This window comes from Triturus cristatus, chromosome 12 (genome assembly GCF_964204655.1).
Source record: "Triturus cristatus chromosome 12, aTriCri1.1, whole genome shotgun sequence".
In the NCBI taxonomy this organism is placed as follows: domain Eukaryota; kingdom Metazoa; phylum Chordata; class Amphibia; order Caudata; family Salamandridae; genus Triturus; species Triturus cristatus.
Genome location: NC_140595.1, coordinates 428,834,172 through 428,852,843, shown reverse-complemented (window position 1 = coordinate 428,852,843; position 18,672 = coordinate 428,834,172). Strand labels below are relative to the sequence as shown.

Sequence of the window (18,672 nt, the reverse complement as noted above, 5' to 3'; positions counted from 1 at the left end):
AGTAACTCTCTCCACAACATTAGAAATAAATGGAGGGCCCAGACAGGAGAGAGAAGTTGAATTACCCCTAATGGGACCTGAACTCTCTCTTAGCCAGCAACAGCAAGTAAGACAGCCACTAAACGGATTCCCTGGGCTAAGTTTCAGAAAACTGGGACATACCCCCTTAGTAGCTCACTATATCATCACTCAGGAAGGACAAATAGTGAACCTCTAACTCAACAGGATACCAGAAACTATATGAATGGCTGTAGAACAAGAAATAGAAGCAATTCTTAAAGTGGACATTATTGAACCATCCCAGAGTGCTTGGCGCTCTCCCATTGTTTTGGTACCCAAACTAAATGGGAGCATCCGCTTTTATATTGACTTTCGTCAATTAAAGGCACACTCTAAATTTGATAAGTACCCCATGCCCGGGGGGTGACTTAATAGAGAGACTAGGAGAGGCCCGGGTCATGTCTACCATCAATCTAATGAAGGGGTATTGGCAAATCCCACTGACCAGATCAACAAAAGAGAAGACTACTTTCTCTACACCATCTGGATTGTATCAATTCAAAGTGATGCCCTTTGGGCTTCATGGGGCACTAGCGACGTTTCAAAGACTAATGGATGTAATACTCAAAGCACAGAAACCATACTCCGTTGCGTATTTAGATGACATAGTGGTCTACAAACCTAATTGGGAGACTCACTTATACCACCTACGAAACATTTTCAACACCCTGAGTCAGGCTGGTCTTGCATTGAACCCAAAGAAGACTACTCTCGGCACAGAGTATTTGAGATACACCATAATTAGAGGGGAAATCAAGCCACAAAGTAATAAACTAGAAGTCATCCAGAACATTCTTGAACCTACCACTAGAAAAGAAGTATGTGCCTTCCTTGGGTTAGTAGATTACTGTTGCAGGTCCACAATTCTCCGAACTAGCCAGTCCTCGAACGGACTTACTGAGGCAAAAACACACATGTAACAAGATAGAGTGGAGAGGCAACCCAGGAGTATAGTTTTCGGTCTCTGAAACACCTGATATGTCATGCCCCTGTCCTTATATGTCCAGACTTCAAGAAATCCTTCGTACTACAAACAGACGCCTCGGACGGAAGACTGGGGGCAGTGCTGTCGCAACCAGATTCCCAGGGACTACTACACCCAGTCTTATTCCTGAGTAGGAAACTGTTCCCAAGGGAGACACATTATGCCACCATGGAAAAGGAATGTTTAGCCGTTAAATGGGCCATGGAGTCCTTACAATATTATCTGCTGCAATGCTCATTTTTTCTTTTAACAGATCATGCACCCCTGACGTGGATAGCCACCCACATGGACACCAATCCCAAAGTGTTACGATGGTTGTTAGCCTTACAGCCATTTTCGTTTCAGACCCCACACATCCCAGGGGAACTACAGGGGAACGTTGACTACCTCTACCGTAACTGAATGGCCCGATCGTCCATCCCGAGAGGAAAGGCAGTGTAATACGAAGCTCCAACTAGCCAAGAACACCAAGATGGCCCCCAATGTACGTCCGACAATGGGAGCAGTCGATGGCCATAATGTACTATCACACCCAGCGATGACATCAGACGTGGAGCAGATCGAGGAGAAAAAGGAAGCGGGGAAGAGCGATATTGTCGAACAAGGACAGGTGACCAGAGACGGACCCAAACGACCAGCGAAGAGGAGTAGACTGTGAAGGTGGAGCGTAGGAGCAAAGAGGGATATCAACAGGTCAAGGAAGGGAATCGACTCAGGTGACAAAGAACCCAGGAATTTGAGGAAGGGGTAGTTAGTGTTGATCCAGGTGAAGAAGGAATGGCAGGTCTCTTCGTCCCCTTTCCAAAAATTGATAATGTCATCAATATAGCGTCGCAATAATAGAATATTGTTCGTATATGGATTGGTATTGGTAAGGATGTGTTCCTCCTCAAAATTGGCCATGTAGAGACATGCCAGGCTCGGCGCAAAGGTGCTACTCATACTGGTGCCCTGTACTTGATGGTAGAGTCTATTCCTGAAGGCAAAAAAGTTTTCTTTGAGGGCAATGGTCGCACAATCACAGATGAAGGTGATAGGTGTGACATATGGCCAGGGATTCAGGTTGCGTAGAGCATGTTCCAGAACTGCGAGAGTCGCGTCCTGGGGGATGTTGGTATAAAGCGCATCCACGTCTAAAGTGACCAAGAGGGTGATTGATTCTGGTTCCTCAAAGTGTTCAATGAGGTTAAGTACCTCTGTAGTGTCTCTTAGATATGTCGAAGTCTTAGTGACCAGAGGGCATAGGAATACATCGCAGAATTTGCTGAGAGGTTCCAGTAAAGAATCAATCCCGGACACGCTAGGTCGTCCAGGGGGTGGGTTAGTACCCTTATGAATCTTGGGTAAGCAGTAGAAGTATGGTGTGCGTGGGTCTTGTTTGATGAGGAACATGGCTTCATCCTTCGTGATCCAACCTTCTGTTTCTGCTTCAAATACGAGGCTTTGTATCTTAGTCGATAACCGTGTGATAGGGTCTTCCTCTGTTTGTTCGTAGTACCTGGTGTTAAAAAACTGGCGTAGACATTCAACATCATATGTTTCCTAGAAGATCTCCGCCAGAGAGCCCCTTAAAACGGGCCCGTGAGGGACTGCAGCGCCACCCCCACTAGGAGCACCTGCCCAATGATGATGCTATACACTCACAAGGGTGTGTGAGGGCACCACAAGTTACATACAGAAGTACTCTTTCTCTCCTCTCTGCACACTCAAGTCTACTTTTTCTTAGGAACTGATACCACCTACATTGTTTATGAACAAGAGACTGACCCTGTTTTTGTTCTTGATGTCCTTTCGCCATTCCTTGGATGACTGGAGTATTACTGAAGCCCGAGACGTGAGAAATCCCCAGGAGGATGGAGGACCTGACAAGAAAGCCCCCAGCAGGAATTGGGACTGCCGGAGACTTGTATGTTACCCCTATCACGTCACAGAGACTAGAACCCAGGGACCCTTACTTTCTTGCTTGGTTTTTCCGCTTTTCATGATTAGTTGTGTTATTCTAAACCCTCAGGCAAGACTGACTATTCTTCCAACCTCTCCAGTAAACCAAGTTAGGCCTGAAAAGCCTCTTAACCCTGACCTCGGGTTACATGGTGTCTTCATTTTGAGACTTATAAGTGCCTTCCAACACCCCCCCTCAGGGCCGGAACTTACAACAGTGAGGTCACTAACACTAATTGCCACTCAAGCTCTCTCCTCTTGTGTATTGAGGTTCCTCTCCCAAGCAGCCCTTGACTGTGGTGGCAGGGCAGTAGAGTCCTGCTTCATGGCTTTGTATAGGAGAGATATCATCCTGCGACCGGATCCGCACGTAAGCAGAATGTCTAAGGTATGTGCCTGTTGGGGGATCTCCGGATATTGGGGCCAGGTGACCATGACTACTTCCTGAATTCCCCTGTATTGCAGATAATGACCCTGCCTAAGAGCGAAACTCTTGCTTGCCTGTTTATAGGTTATATAGGTCTCATTCTGGAAAAAGGTCTGCAAGGACCTTCCAACCTCCCTCCCTCCCAGGCCTGAAAGGACATGTGTGTTTCCATCTCTCTGAGGAGGGCCAGGATCCAAATAGGCAGCTCTCTATGGAATGGTGCCCAATGCAGCACCTTTTACACAAACCGCTGCCAAATGTTCGCCGTTTGTCCCGCTATATATGGGAGGTCGCCCTCCGCCCCCTGCCCCTATTTGGATAGCCACTGGGTCCGCCCTGCCAGCCAACAGTCGTTTTTCCCAGTTGTCCCCTTCTGCCATCCAACGAGCTGCAGGCTGCAGCTGAACGGCATATTAGTATAGATCAAAGCATGGGGCCTCCAATCCCCCGTCCTCATATCTACATGTCAGGGTGTTGAGGGCTACTCTACTCCTCTTCCTGGCCCACAGTAATGAGGTCAGGATTGTGTTCAGCTGCTTGAATACTCCTGTCTGGATTGAACAGAGCGAGATCTGGATAGTGTAAAGGCACTTAGGAAGCATTAACATCTTTGAGATAGCAAGCCTGCCCATTATGGACAATGGGAGGGTGTTCCAGAAATTCACCGAACGCTGCAGCGCTGTGAGGGTCCTGTCCAAGTTTAGGGCTATTGACTGGATATTAGTTAACGTAATCTGGACCACCAGGTACCTAAAGTTTGCCCGTTTCCATCTGAGCTCTAGGTCTGGGAAGTCCACCAGGGGCACAGCAGTCATGCCCGCCAGCAAGAAGATCAGTGATTTATTACGGTTGAGTCTCAGGCCAGAGACATCCCCGAATCTATTGAGGTGGCACAGCTGACCGGGGACGGCTACCTGGGGGCATGCTAAGTAGAAAAGCGCATCGTCCGCGTATAGGGAGATGATGTGGTTCGTGTCTCCCACCCGCATACTCCAACGGTCCAATTCCGCTCCCACCCGTACCGCCAATGGCTCAATGCCAGTGCGAAGAATATGGGCGAGAGCAGGCACGCCTGGTGGGTGCCACATCCCAGCAACCACTCATCCAAACAAGCCCCCTCCCCCAGTCTCACCTGAGCCTGTGGCTCAGTATACAATATTTGGACCCACTGGCGGAATCTGGGGCCCATCCCCACGACCCTGAGGACCTCCAAGAGGTACCCCCAGTCAACTGTGTTGATTGCCTTAGCCAGGTCTATAAACACGAGTACCATCTCTTCCTCTCGGTCTCTCACTTCCTGCATAATGTGGTTTAAGCTCCGCAGGTTGATTGCAGTGTTACGGCCCAGTATGAAGCCACACTGGTCCTCGTGTACGAGGTGCGGCATGTTGGGTCCCAGGCGGGAAGCTAACAGTTTGCACAATATGTTTGTATCCATATTGATCATAGTGATTGGGCAATATGATGAGGGTTCGCAGCTGTCCCCTCCCAGCTTCAGGATCATGCATAATTTTCCCTGTTTCATAGTGGGAGGGAGGATACCCTTCTCGAAGGCCTCCTCATATAATTGTAGGAGGGCTCGGGTGAACGTGCCCACGTAGGCCCGGTAGACCTCAGGGGGGTATCCGTCGCTCACCCGGGGACTTCACTTCCAGAAGCTGCTGTAATGCAGACTGTACTTCCTCGATGGAGAGCGGAGCCTCTAGGTCCTCTCTAGCCTGCTCGGGAAGTGTCATCAGGGTTAGGGTCTGTAGGTATGGAAGATAAGCTTCTTCACTCACTGTTGGATCTGCCGTATAGACGGTCTGGAGGTGGGACCAGAGGCTGTTCTATCTCAAATCAGTGCCCGCAGGTCTTTGCACGTGTTAAGACTCTGTCTCACTGTGCTGCAGGGTACCTAGTTGGCACAGGCTATACCAGCAGGATGTGTTTCTAATTTCAATTTCCTGCAGATGGACCTGAGCCCCAGGAAATGCTGCCACCAGCCGGAGTATGGCTGTGCTCCCTAACCTCGACACATGGACACCTCAGGGCAGCCCGAGGCAGCAGGCTGATGCAGCACAGACTGTGAGACTGTGGACTCTCTGGGAAGGTTGCTGCAGGCTTTCCTCATCTACAAGTGCAGAGGGCTCCTTTTCGCAATAGTTTTTTGTTGCTTCAACAGCTAAGGTAGGAATTGTTTGGTTTTTCTTTTAGGAAAATATTATTGTTCGTTTCAGCTACTGTGGTGCAGGGGGTCCACGCATGTTGGGTACACCAGGTTTCCCTCTCCTGATGGTGTTTCAGTTTACTTTACTTTACTTCAGGCAGTGGAGAGACCTGTGTGTTCTGTGTATTGTAAGCGGTTGCAGTGCTGGGCCTGCTTACTTTTGTTTTTCTGGCTCCACCTGCGAGTGAGAAGGACGCTGCTTGGCTCATGTTCTCCCTTCTCTTTGCTCTCTGCATTGATACAGCAGATAATGGTGCCACGGTCAATTTCTGTCTGTTAGTGGTCGGCCGCCTGGGAATGGGCTATTCTAATTACAGTGAAGTGGGGACCCCCTCTCTCCTTGGGTGCTGTGTACTCCGAAATAAGACCACCTTCTCCCGAATTCCTTGTGTATCCAGGAGCTTTTAGGCAGTAATTAAAATGTCAAGATAACTTTTGTGAATAATGTTCCTGCTGGAGACAGATAAGCGTTTTGTCTAGTGGCAGTTTTCATCCATTATGAAGTGGCACAGATGGTTAATGTGCCTGCTGCAAAGAACGTGTGCCAGAGAGATCCCTAAACTGCATTTTATGTGGCTAGCTCAGTTGGTTACTGCTCTTGTCACAGAGATCCTTTTGTTACTTGCAGTTCATAAGTTACAATCCTAATATAACACAATTGCATATGAACTGCAATCAAGGAGCTACGTTCAAACTACCTGGTATAGGTTAGAATGTTATCCCCCCCCCCCCACAGTTTTTTTATCCTAATGTTGCTAAAAGGGGTAATTTGGGTACAAATACATTCTTTTTAGTAAAACCAATCACTGTGGCAGGGGCAGCTCCTCCGTAGTGGTGGAGGACCGAGGCCCCACTCCGCTAAAAGAGAAAAAATGAAATGATAATAAAAGCATTTTATTATCATTTTATTTTTGCCTAACAGTTAACGAGCTAGTCTTGGGTGGGGTGGGTCCAGGCAATCCTTTTGGAGAGACATGGCAGGGGGAGGAGTGGTGAGCACTTTTAAGTGTGTATGTGTGTTTGACCAGCCGTCCTAGGCCGGCCAAACACACATGTGCACGTAAGTTTCTCTAACCCGGCTGTATTGCACAGCCAGTTTGGAAAAACACCCAAGGCTCCAATACACTGTCCGAGTGACAAACAAAGCCACTCAAACCAATCCCAGCACTTCTCTCATGCTGGGAATTGTATTCCCAGCATGAAAGAAGCACGGGGATTTTGCACCTAGGAGTTGGTGCAGTTTGGAGTCCAGGATCGGCGGAGTAAAGTAAGGTGGCTGCCATCGGAGCGGCAGGCAAGTGTGATTTAAACTATTTTTTGTTGTGCGTTTAGTTTTTGGTTGTATTCCCCCCGCCCTACCTCTAAGTACTAATAGCAGCCGCCACTGCACTGTGGTACGTTTAAATTCCTGAGTTCGTGCTTTTCTGGACGAAACACACTTAAAATATACTGCCTACCAGGCCCGGTTCTAGCGGGTGGGCCAGGCCCACCCAAACAGGAGCCTTGGCCCTCCCAGTGAGCCGAGGGCTTGAAGGTTGGAGCGCAACGCCATTGGGCTCAAAGTGCTTCAAACCCCCGCCCCCGTTCGTGTGTGTCAGCCCGGGCCGAGACAGTTTACCGGCTGCACACACACACACACAGACAGTTTTAGAGATTATCGCAGCCGCACCTGAGTACTTCATAGGTCTTTAAAAGACCATTTACATGTTAACTAGGCTTTGTTTATTTTTTCACCCATTCATCTCCACATGGCAAAAGGCGACAAATCCTTTCTTTGACAACGGTAACCTTTGCCTACTGTTCTGCTGCATGGATATTTCTTTTTCTATGCAGTGCAGGAGAAAAGAAGTTTGTTTATTCCTATTCACCTTTCCTGACCCCTGCAGCAGCTTATCCCATCAGGCTGTGACACAAAGTTTGACTAATGGAGTAGTTAAGAGAATGTGTTACTAGTTGTTTTTCTTTTTAAAATCTGTGCAGGCCCAGCAGGGCACATACTTCGTGTGTGCTTCAAACAAACAGTTTTTATCATTATCATGGTCGATGCAGGACAACAATAAGACAATACAAAATGCCCAGATAACACTGGTAATTAATGATCCTGCTGGAGAGCAATCATTGGTCTGTTAGTAGTTTTTAAATGCAGATGAACTGTATTTTATGTGGATAGCTCAGTAGGTTACTGCCTTTGTCACAGAGATCCTTGTGTTACTTGTAAATGTAAATTTGATACTTGTATACCGCACTACTCACCCGCAAGGGTCTCAAGGCGCTTGTACGAATATTGCTGTGGAACCCATCCTGGCTTTCCCTGTGAGGCGTCCACTCCTGGGCACCCCCAAGGTGGAGGCCAGGCATCCTTAGCGTTGTGGGGGCCGTTGTGGAGATTAAGCAAGCTATTGCCCAGAGTTGCAGAGTGGGACTCCATGATTGGAATAGGCACCGAGGCGAGAATTATCAGGTCCGTGGAATTTTTGAGCCCAAGACCCGCCGAGGCGGGGAATTGAACCCTGGTCCCGGGCTAGACCTCTGCATCAGGGTCTGCCGCTCTAATCATTGAGCCACACTTCTCCACCACTTGCAGTTCAGATGTTACAATCCTAACATAGGACAGTGACCAATGAACTGTCATCAAAGAGCTCCATACAAACATGAATGAGATAGTTAGAACTTCGCTATTTTTGTTTTGTGATATAGTTAGAACTTCCCCAGTCTTTCATTACTCTAATGTTGCTAAAATGAGTATGTTTGGGCAGATATACATTTTTGGCAGTAAAGTTGACCCCCATGGAATACTCTTTAAATCCTGAGTTTGGGCTTCTCCAGACCAAACCCTCTTAAAACGCCCGCCAGTATGGATGACATGTGATTCATACACCTTGTAATCCTCATTGGCTTATGTGACATTCCCTGTAGACTGATTTACATACTTGTATGATTTATTGTCTCTGTATAATGTGTGCGTGGTGTAAAGTACTGACACACACTACAGTGATATGAGTAGCGCTGTACAACAAATGAAATGCATATGGGAGAGGGGCTATGTAAAGATGAGGGGCACTGTTGGGGGGTGGCAGTGAGGTAATCCGAGGAGGAGGTAGTAGGAGGGGCTATGGAGCGATGAGGGACACTGTTGGAGGGTGGCAGTGAGGGAATCTGAGGAAGAGGTCACGGGGTGGAGGAGGGAGCTAGGGAGAGATGAGGGGCACTGGTGGAGGGTGGTAGTGAGGGAATCTGAGGAGGAGGTAGTGGGAGGGGCTATGGAGCGATGAGGGGCACTGTTGGAGGGTGGCAGTGGGGGAGTCTGAGTAGGAGGTCATGAGGGGGAGGCCTACAGAGAGATGAGGGGCACTAGTGGAGGGTGGCAGTGAGGGAATCTGAGGAGGAGGTCAATAGGGGGGGACATGGAGGGATGAGGGGCACTGTTGGAAGGTGGTAGTAAAGGTATTTACGGAGAATTAGGTTATTGGTACGGCGCCAAAAAAGACTTTCGCATCAGCGCTGAAGCCGGCCCTGTCATGGCCTTTCTGTTTTTGTTTATTAAATTAGCAGTCGGGTCATAAGGGCTACTGTGGAACTTACTTTAAAGTGTGTGCTAATTATATTTACTGCTATATTCAATGTTTTAAGTTTGAAGGTGATTTTACTAATGTTTTTACCGGGAAAAATGAAAATGGAGCCCGATGGTGCCTGATATGGGGCTGGGGCCCAAGGTCAGCTGTGAGATAAGGTGCACTGGAGAGGAGTAGTGGATAATCAAGCCTGTATGGGAGTGCATTACAGAGTATGGGGTCAGGTGGAGGAAATAATGAAGAGGGATTCTCCCTGAAGGCTCGCACAGTGGGAGCCTTATACTCCCACCTCAGAAACCTCCTCTTCCCATCAAAGGAACATTACATGGAAAAAACACTTTTTGAGAGTGATAATATTTAGAAAGAGATTTGGAAAAGAGTGCGTTTTACTGGGCCTTGTAAGACTAAGAAGAGATAAAGGAGGGCCCTGAAGCAGGCCTGCCTAGACATATATGCGACAAAACGAGCCCACAGTGGCCCACCCAAATGCAGCCTTGACCCACCCAAATACAAATTCGTAACTTCACTGACCTTGCTGGGAGTGCTGCTCCTGTTTGCCTGTCCGTTTTCTGGCCACTTCGCCACGCCTCGCGGCCCCCGCTTCGCGGGAGCCGCTCGCAGGCAAGAGACCTTGTTGGGGATCCAGCCCTTGGTTTTCACTCGTGCATTGGAGCACCAACGCGCCTTCAGGGACATTACAGCTGACACCAAGGACAGAGGCGGGACTGCGAGGACCAGCGTGCTCAGCGGCGCTGATCGGTCGCAGCTGGTCCTCTTCCCGCCCCCTCCACCTGTTAAAATCACCGCGGAGTGGGAGCTGCTTGGGTAACTTCACTGACCTTGCTGGGAGTGCTGCTCCTGTTTGCCTGTCCGTTTTCTGGCCACTTCGCCACGCCTCGCGGCCCCCGCTTCGCGGGAGCCGCTCGCAGGCAAGAGACCTTGTTGGGGATCCAGCCCTTGGTTTTCACTCGTGCATTGGAGCACCAACGCGCCTTCAGGGACATTACAGCTGACACCAAGGACAGAGGCGGGACTGCGAGGACCAGCGTGCTCAGCGGCGCTGATCGGCCGCAGCTGGTCCTCTTCCCGCCCCCTACACCTGTTAAAATCACCGCGGAGTGGGAGCTGCTTGGGTAACTTCACTGACCTTGCTGGGAGTGCTGCTCCTGTTTGCCTGTCCGTTTTCTGGCCACTTCGCCACGCCTCGCGGCCCCCGCTTCGCGGGAGCCGCTCGCAGGCAAGAGACCTTGTTGGGGATCCAGCCCTTGGTTTTCACTCGTGCATTGGAGCACCAACGCGCCTTCAGGGACATTACAGCTGACACCAAGGACAGAGGCGGGACTGCGAGGACCAGCGTGCTCAGCGGCGCTGATCGGCCGCAGCTGGTCCTCTTCCCGCCCCCTCCACCTGTTAAAATCACCGCGGAGTGGGAGCTGCTTGGGTAACTTCACTGACCTTGCTGGGAGTGCTGCTCCTGTTTGCCTGTCCGTTTTCTGGCCACTTCGCCACGCCTCGCGGCCCCCGCTTCGCGGGAGCCGCTCGCAGGCAAGAGACCTTGTTGGGGATCCAGCCCTTGGTTTTCACTCGTGCATTGGAGCACCAACGCGCCTTCAGGGACATTACAGCTGACACCAAGGACAGAGGCGCGACTGCGAGGACCAGCGTGCTCAGCGGCGCTGATCGGCCGCAGCTGGTCCTCTTCCCGCCCCCTCCACCTGTTAAAATCACCGCGGAGTGGGAGCTGCTTGGGTATCTTCACTGACCTTGCTGGGAGTGCTGCTCCTGTTTGCCTGTCCGTTTTCTGGCCACTTCGCCACGCCTCGCGGCCCCCGCTTCGCGGGAGCCGCTCGCAGGCAAGAGACCTTGTTGGGGATCCAGCCCTTGGTTTTCACTCGTGCATTGGAGCACCAACGCGCCTTCAGGGACATTACAGCTGACACCAAGGACAGAGGCGGGACTGCGAGGACCAGCGTGCTCAGCGGCGCTGATCGGCCGCAGCTGGTCCTCTTCCCGCCCCCTCCACCTGTTCTTCTCTCTGATAATCAGTGATAGCAACGCGCACGCGGGACGCGCGCGGGGCAAAGACCGGGGCTAAGACTGGGCAAAGACAGGGCCGTTTTAGGCCGTTATAGACCGATTAAGACCGGACCGGGCCATCCCTCTTGGTTATATTTTTTTTATTTGCGTTGTTTAGTTGCGCTTGTGTTTTAATTTTAAACAACCTATAGTTTAAATAATGTCTGTCCGTGAAACTAGGAGTAAGTCTACCAAATCCGTGAAAAAGGCTACAGGGACCCTGGATGATTTTATCACAAGGACTACCCTTTCAATTGATAATGAGATTACTAAACTCCAGCACAGAGTATCCTTGGAGCTGGAGTCTGCAAGGAGGCTCTCTACCGAACTAGTATTAGGGAAAAAATCCTCTCTAGGTAGTATTGCCTCCTCAAAAACGCCTGAGCGCACTACTGGCCCCACACCAATTATCACCTTGGTCGAGGTTCACTCTACTGCTGAGGAAACAACTCCCTCTATTAATCAAGACTTTGTTCCCTCGGGCCCCTCTGTCAGTGTTGTATCTGAAAGCTTTCCATCTTCGGACCCACTGATAGGGAATATCGTGGGTAGTAAAAATGGTGAGAAGCAAAAGGTATTGGTGGAAACAGACCCGATTAAAAGCCAGGTGCCTGTTAAGACATCATTAAAACATAAGAGAAAACGGAAACATATATCTGCGTATGCTAGAAAAAAGGCGAAGGTAGCCTTTAGCCAAAATATTATAGGGGGGGCCCCGCAAACACTCAATGTAAGTATTGCTAATAATATGTCTGACCAAGCGCCTCTAATTGTTCAAAGCGTCAATGCTAGTACAGATGAGCAAAACTCGGTCATAATGACTGACCACTCTGTCAATGAGGGCCAGAGAAATTCTTTGAACATGGTAGGACAGGAAGAGGGAAGGGAAGAGTTTTTAAAACTGGTATGGGATACGCTTAAGAAACTACTCAGGCCATTAGAAGTGAGGTTAACTGGCATTGAGAATCAGTTGCTTGAGGTAGAAAAAAGTGTTATTACACTATCTAGCTTAAGTCTCAATTGCACTGATGTACCCATAGTGTCTATGCAAGCACCAGCTACTGCTCCTGTGATACCTCTGAATAAAAATCCAACTAGCATACAGCAGCAAAAAGAGGAAATAGTTAAAAGAACAAATAAAACATCGATAACAAATACATTAGTTACATCAAATATAATTCCCTCGACCTCGTCATCTGCAAATACCTCTAACAAATCTCTGCTGAAGGGTCATGTTCAAAGCAAAACGCCTCAATTACCAAATGTTGCTACTACCCATTCTGCTATCCCCAACACCCCTGTTCCACAGAAATCCACATCTAATCTACCTGTCAGCAATAAATCCTTGACTGATAGATCTTTTGCCAATGTTCCTAATAAGCCAAACAATCAATCTGGCCATGCTTATAACAACTTTAAAGGAGGGTATATAGATTTACCACCTGACGCAAGCCCATTTGTAATTGTTCTTACAGGGGTACCTGAATTAGAAAACCAATATGAGGAGAACTTTCAATCTCTAAAAAATACAGTGATCTATTGGTTAAATTCGAATAAACCCATTCCGAATCATATGAAAAGTAAAGTCCTCATGGATCGTAGGGTGCCGTGGGTAGGAACCATGGCTAAATCAATTATGGGTGACTGCATAGTCATTTCTTTTGAGGAACCCCATAGTGTTGAACAGATTTGCAAATGGAAATCATATGGAGATACACCACCCATTGAAGCCAGGCCTCTATCGTTTTTTTACCCCCCACCTAGGCCCATACAATATGGGTCCAATTGGAACACTGTCAAACAGTGTCACGGCTATGTACCCAACTTGGCTAGACAGGCAGATCGAAATATGTGGTCTGGTATTCCCACCTTTAACAGGTTCAGTTGTCTAGATGCTGTCGATTGACTTGGGACTATGCCAGATTGTATTCCCAAGTTATATGACACCTACTGTACACTAGGTAATAAGTCTTATTACCACCAGAGCAAGGAAAGGTCTCTAGCAGCTGATAAAGTATGTCACGATCTGGATGTGGGTTGCCTAGATGGGGGAACCAATACTATAGTAAGAGATGTGGTCATTGAGACAGAGAATCAAACTGCCGATATACAGTTAGGTAATGTTCATCATCAGCCGGTACTTATGCCGGCTTTTGATGATCAAACCTGTTCCAGTAATAGACTGACCCCACGTTTTCTCATTTTGTCTTGGAACATTGCTGGTGTTGGTAAAAATCTTAAGGATCCTGAATGGGCTGATTATGTTGATACTAGTGACCTTTGTTTATTGCAAGAAACATGGGCAATAGATGTTCCTCATAGAGTCGGATACAAAACCTATGGCACTGAGGCAGTTCAGTCTGATAGGGGGAGACCGTCAGGGGGGTTGATCATATGGCTTAAAATCACCTTGGTTATGAGGGTTGAAATTATAGAGACAGGAACACCCGATATTCTGGCCCTAAAAATTGTACCCCCAAATGGAAATGAATGTTACATTGTCAACGTCTATAATAGACCACTTGCCCATTCCAAGGTCTCACCTACTTTGGAAACACTGGATCTCTTTTTGAAAAAGGTAGTTGGAGATACCCCGGTAATTTTGGGAGGCGACCTAAACTGTAATTTCGAACCGGTTTCTGGTATTAATGACGTCTTTGAGGATGAGGACCAGGTGTACAAAATTCCCCAGCTTGAAACCTCAAACTTTGTTAAGTGTTCCACTTTGGCCGTTCAATTGCTTAGGCTAACGGCAGATCATGGTCTAAGAGCATGTAACGGCCACCTTCCTTCGGACCTGACAAAACAACCAACTTTTGCGAAATCCAATAGTAATCTAGATTTCATACTTGTTTCACTTAACCTTTGGCATTATTTGATTGATTTAAAAGTGGCAAGTAGGGAGGAAAGTGATCACTACCCTTTAGAACTTTACATTGATGTGCAAATGTTTAGTGATATTACTACCAACCTAGCTACTCTATCATCTGAGACCACCAATGGCAAAGTGTGTGAGGATGTACATATAAATAATAATAGACGTGCAGTAAAATGGCCCTATATTTTGTCTGATGGCAAGGCCCTAGCATCGGTGTACTCTCTCTTTGGGGAAATGTTTGGACCTATAGCTGGACAATCTTTTCTACCTGTCCACTTTGATCACTTTATCGAACTACACAATGTTTTCTTCAGTGAACTAAAAACTTGCTTGTCAAAAATGCCAAGGAAAAAGCAACAAAATATAAGAGTGGGAAGTCACGGAAAACTATGGTACGATCATTCATGCAGGTTGGCCAAGAGAAACCTCTTGCTTGCTATTAAAAGCAAATCAAAAGAAGGAGTCAAACTTGCAAGGGAGGCATATAAGTGTGCCCAAAAAACATCAAAAAAACTATGGGAAGAGTCGATTTGGTCAGAAATGCTAGTTGCTGCAAAAACTAATGATAATGTTGGGTTTTGGAGGTTGGTGGCAAATGAGGGGCATGCAGGCAGAGCTGTAAAAGACACGTTTTTGGATGAAATGACATGGGTGACCCATTTCACATCCCTTTATAAACAATATGATGGTGATGACAACAAGATATTATGGTGCCCCCCTCCTATTGAACCCCTTGACTTCACACTGGAGGAAACAATAAGGGCGATTAATGAACTAAAAAATAGCAAAGCACCAGGCCCTGACAAAATACCGGGGGATCTTTATAAACACGACATCGAAGTATGGGCTCCTTATGTAAATCGTTTATTTAATGTTCTGTCTACAAGCTGTTGCTTTCCAGATAGTTGGCGTGCAGCGGAAGTTGTGTTAATCTTTAAAAAGGGGAACAGATCGGTACCTTCAAACTATAGACCAATTAGTCTAATGGACACCCTGCAAAAACTCTATGCCAAACACTTACTGTTTCGGATTAATGATTGGCTGGAGGACTCAAAAATAATCTCTAAATTTCAAGCCGGCTTTAGGAGCAAGACTAGTACCATAGATCAAATATTCAGATTCTGTTGTTTGATCTGGAAGTACGTGCATATTAGGAAAGGTCATTTGTATGTAGCTTTCGTAGATCTGAGAGCCGCATTCGACCTTGTCCCTCGCAACTTGCTCTGGAGGACCTTAAGTGAAGTAGGCTTGCCAGGGTGTCTTTTGGCTCAAATAGTTGAGCTGCATGCTGGAAATTATGCAAACATCAGGTGGGGTCCAAATGGTGAACTGACACGTAACATCCCCATTGAACGTGGGGTTCGCCAAGGGTGTGTCTTGGCCCCTACCTTGTTTTCCTTGTTTGTTAATGATGCTCCCAACTATTTGAATGGTTGTACTAATGATTCCCCGCAGCTTAATGGAGAGAGGGTGCCTGCGTTGCTCTTTGCGGACGACACCATTCTTATATCCCAGACCAAGAAAGGACTCCAGGCACTCTTAAACTCCTTTAGCTGTTATTGCATGACCAAGGGTCTGGAAATAAACGCTGATAAAACGAAATGTATGGCATTAAACCCCAGCAAACCGGACAGAGGGTTTTTGACTTTGAATGGCCAGAAATTAGGAACTGTGGAAAACTTTTCCTATTTGGGCGTTGCACTTGATTCAAAACTAAGTTGGAAGGCCCAAGTTGAGAAAAGTAAGGTATCATATGCCCACAACGTTAAACCTATTATACGTAGACTGAACGCTAGCACAAGCAAGAGTGTAACCCCTGTCTTAGAGCTTTTTAAATTTAAAATTCAATCTGCTGTGTTGTATGGAGCAGAGATATGGGGACCTTGGGCTAGAGACAGCTTTCAGGGCTTGGATAATAAATTCATGAGAGCTATTGTTAGGGTCCCGAATAGTACACCTTTAATACCCCTCCAGCTCGATTTGAATTTTAAAAGAACAGATTACTTTGCCATTATAAGACCATTAATGTTTTGGGTTAGGTTATGGTCTACCCCCGAACTGCTCGAATACAGAAATGGCCTTCAAGAATTGTTGATTCTTGATTCTTTTAACTCTATTCAGTGGCTTGTGCATATTAAAAAATGGTTCATGCTTCTGGGATTGTACTCAATGTGGGAGAATCCTGACAATTTACCGGCCTTTTCTAAATCTATAGTAAAACGAGCCTTTTGGTCCTACATGAGTGACAGGCTCGTACATGAAAGTAGAGTTGGGTCTCTAATTCAAGGTTTTTTATCCTTTAAGGACGAACCCCGTTTCGAATCCTTTTTGGATGAAATTGAGCCACCTATTGCAAAGTCCCTTTACTTGAAGTTTAGATATGGGATCCTTATGCTGAACTATAATACAGAACGCTGGTCACAGAAAAGACTGGGAGGCCTGAATGACAAAAGCGGGTGTTGTCCTATGTGCTTAAACTCCTGTACGGAGAATGAGGTTCACATGTTGTTTGGTTGTAGTGCCTACCTGAAGGCTCGAAAGAAATGGCTAAAACCCATGTGTACTCTCCTAGGAACCAGATCCTGTTCTACAGCATACAGGATTATAAAAAGCAATACAACCCAGTTTATTGTATTTAGCATAAGCAGGTTCCTTTACTCTGTGTATATTATTCGCAGGAAACTTGGTCAGATACTCTGAGTAGGACCTCCGTATATGCTTATAAAAATCTGTTCCTAAAATGAAATGTGTTTTAAATTGAGGAGATGAAAATGTATTCCTGTATTACATTTTTAAACTTATTATTTTAAAGTGTTGCTGCATGTATGCTATTATGATTCTCTGTTTTTTTTTTATATACATGTGTCTTTTATGGCCAAATTGGCCGAAATAAAGAAATAAATAAATAAAAATTCCTGGAGCCGGGCCTGCTGCCTACTAGTGTGGATGACATCTGATTTCTACAACTTGTAATCCTCACTGTTTTATGTAACACTTCCTATAGACTGATTTACACACATATGATTTGTTGTCTCTGTATAATGTCTGTATGACATAAAGTGCTCCGACACCCTACACTGGTATGAGGAGCGCTATGAAACACATGAAAGAGAGAGATTAGTGCCCTTCCATTTCAGGTGCTTTGTAGCAGTTTGAAGATCTTACATTTTCTGTTTGCTCATATGGGTGTAACTTCTGGTATTTTGCTTGCTTTTACTAGTGAGAAGGTGTCACTCTTAAGTGTCATACATTTGGTCGTCTAATGTCACTCATAAGTACACAAACTCTGAAAATGTCACACATAAGCAAATTCAAACCTTGGCAGCTATGAGTGGCCAGCTCCATGACAAATGTGATGTCTGTAACTGATAATGCGCTCTTAGTTACCTTAAGAAATCGCCAGCCTCACGTCCATTAAAGCTAGGTGGGTCGATAAAGTTTGCCATTCTAAAATGTCGGTCGTAATTTCAACAAATTTGGGAAGCACTGCTTTGGACTATAGTATTGATAGACTGAGGCATCGGGTCTTACATTATCATTTAGCATTTGTCTTTGGGCTTATTTGATACTTCTCACTGTAGCAATGAGGCTTCCATAGGTGGCGCTATAACCCTTAATAACTGTGCAGAGCAGGTCTGACATTATTGAGGTTTGCCCGCTGGAGGGCGGCTCGGATGCGTGCTACGTCTATAGAGGCTTGGTGCGCTCACGTAACGGCGTAGCAGGTGACGTATACTATATACACTCCCACCTAAGCTCTTTTCCCTCTAGTCCAGCTGGTGAGCGCTGTGTTCCCTGCTTGTGTGTTCTAAGCTCCTCGGTAGCACACCCATTGCTCAAACATGGCCCTCACCAGCGACCCTGCTTTCAAGAAGCTCTCCGAATGGCACAAGACGCACGCTGCCGCCCTCAACCTCCGGCAGCTCTTCCAGCAGGACCCGGAGCGCTTCAACAAGTTCAGGTGTGCAAAGCTGCAACGGCTAGAGTTGGGGCTGTCCATTGAGGAGGGTGAATGGTGGGAATGGATTAAACTGGGAATGGTATGATCATTGCATCAGGTGTGCCTATGTTTCTAGTAGTGATTTCTGAGCGAGGAGTGCGTGGGGTTTTGGAGTGGGTGATGGTCGGGTTGTGCATTAGAATGAATGCCAGATTATTAAGTTTTAGGGCATTACATTGCACGAAGGTGGTGGCTGTTATTTGTTTGGTTATTAGATACATTGGTGGAATTGGCGCACTCTGGGCTTGTAATGAGGATTAGGTGATGCATTTAGTCTAGTTAGGATTTTTTTTTATTTACAGTTTTGTGGAACTGTGTTGATGCGCCGGGTGTGGTTTAGGTGGTGCATGATCTCTGTTGGTGGACGTGGGTAGGCCTGATTTGCGGGTGGAGTTAATTGATATATTGAGCTCTGTGGGATGTAACGCAGCGTTGGGACGGGGTGGGGGGAGAGAGTGTGTCAGACTGGATTAAAACTGTGTGTGCTTGAGAATTCTGGGTTGCCGCAGTCTTGGTTCTCTATA

At 46.9% G+C, this 18,672-nt stretch overlaps 1 protein-coding gene across 1 annotated transcript in view; it reads left to right on the top strand.

The window, feature by feature from the left end:
• Positions 1 to 17,917: 17,917 nt before the first annotated feature.
• The window catches only part of GPI (glucose-6-phosphate isomerase), a 111,740-nt gene continuing 110,985 nt past the window's right edge, over positions 17,918 to 18,672 (top strand). The window contains exon 1 of the mRNA XM_085638472.1: positions 17,918 to 18,109. Coding sequence (XP_085494598.1) covers positions 17,991 to 18,109 — 119 coding nt within the window. The 5' untranslated portion in view covers positions 17,918 to 17,990. The remainder of the gene's footprint in view (positions 18,110 to 18,672) is intronic.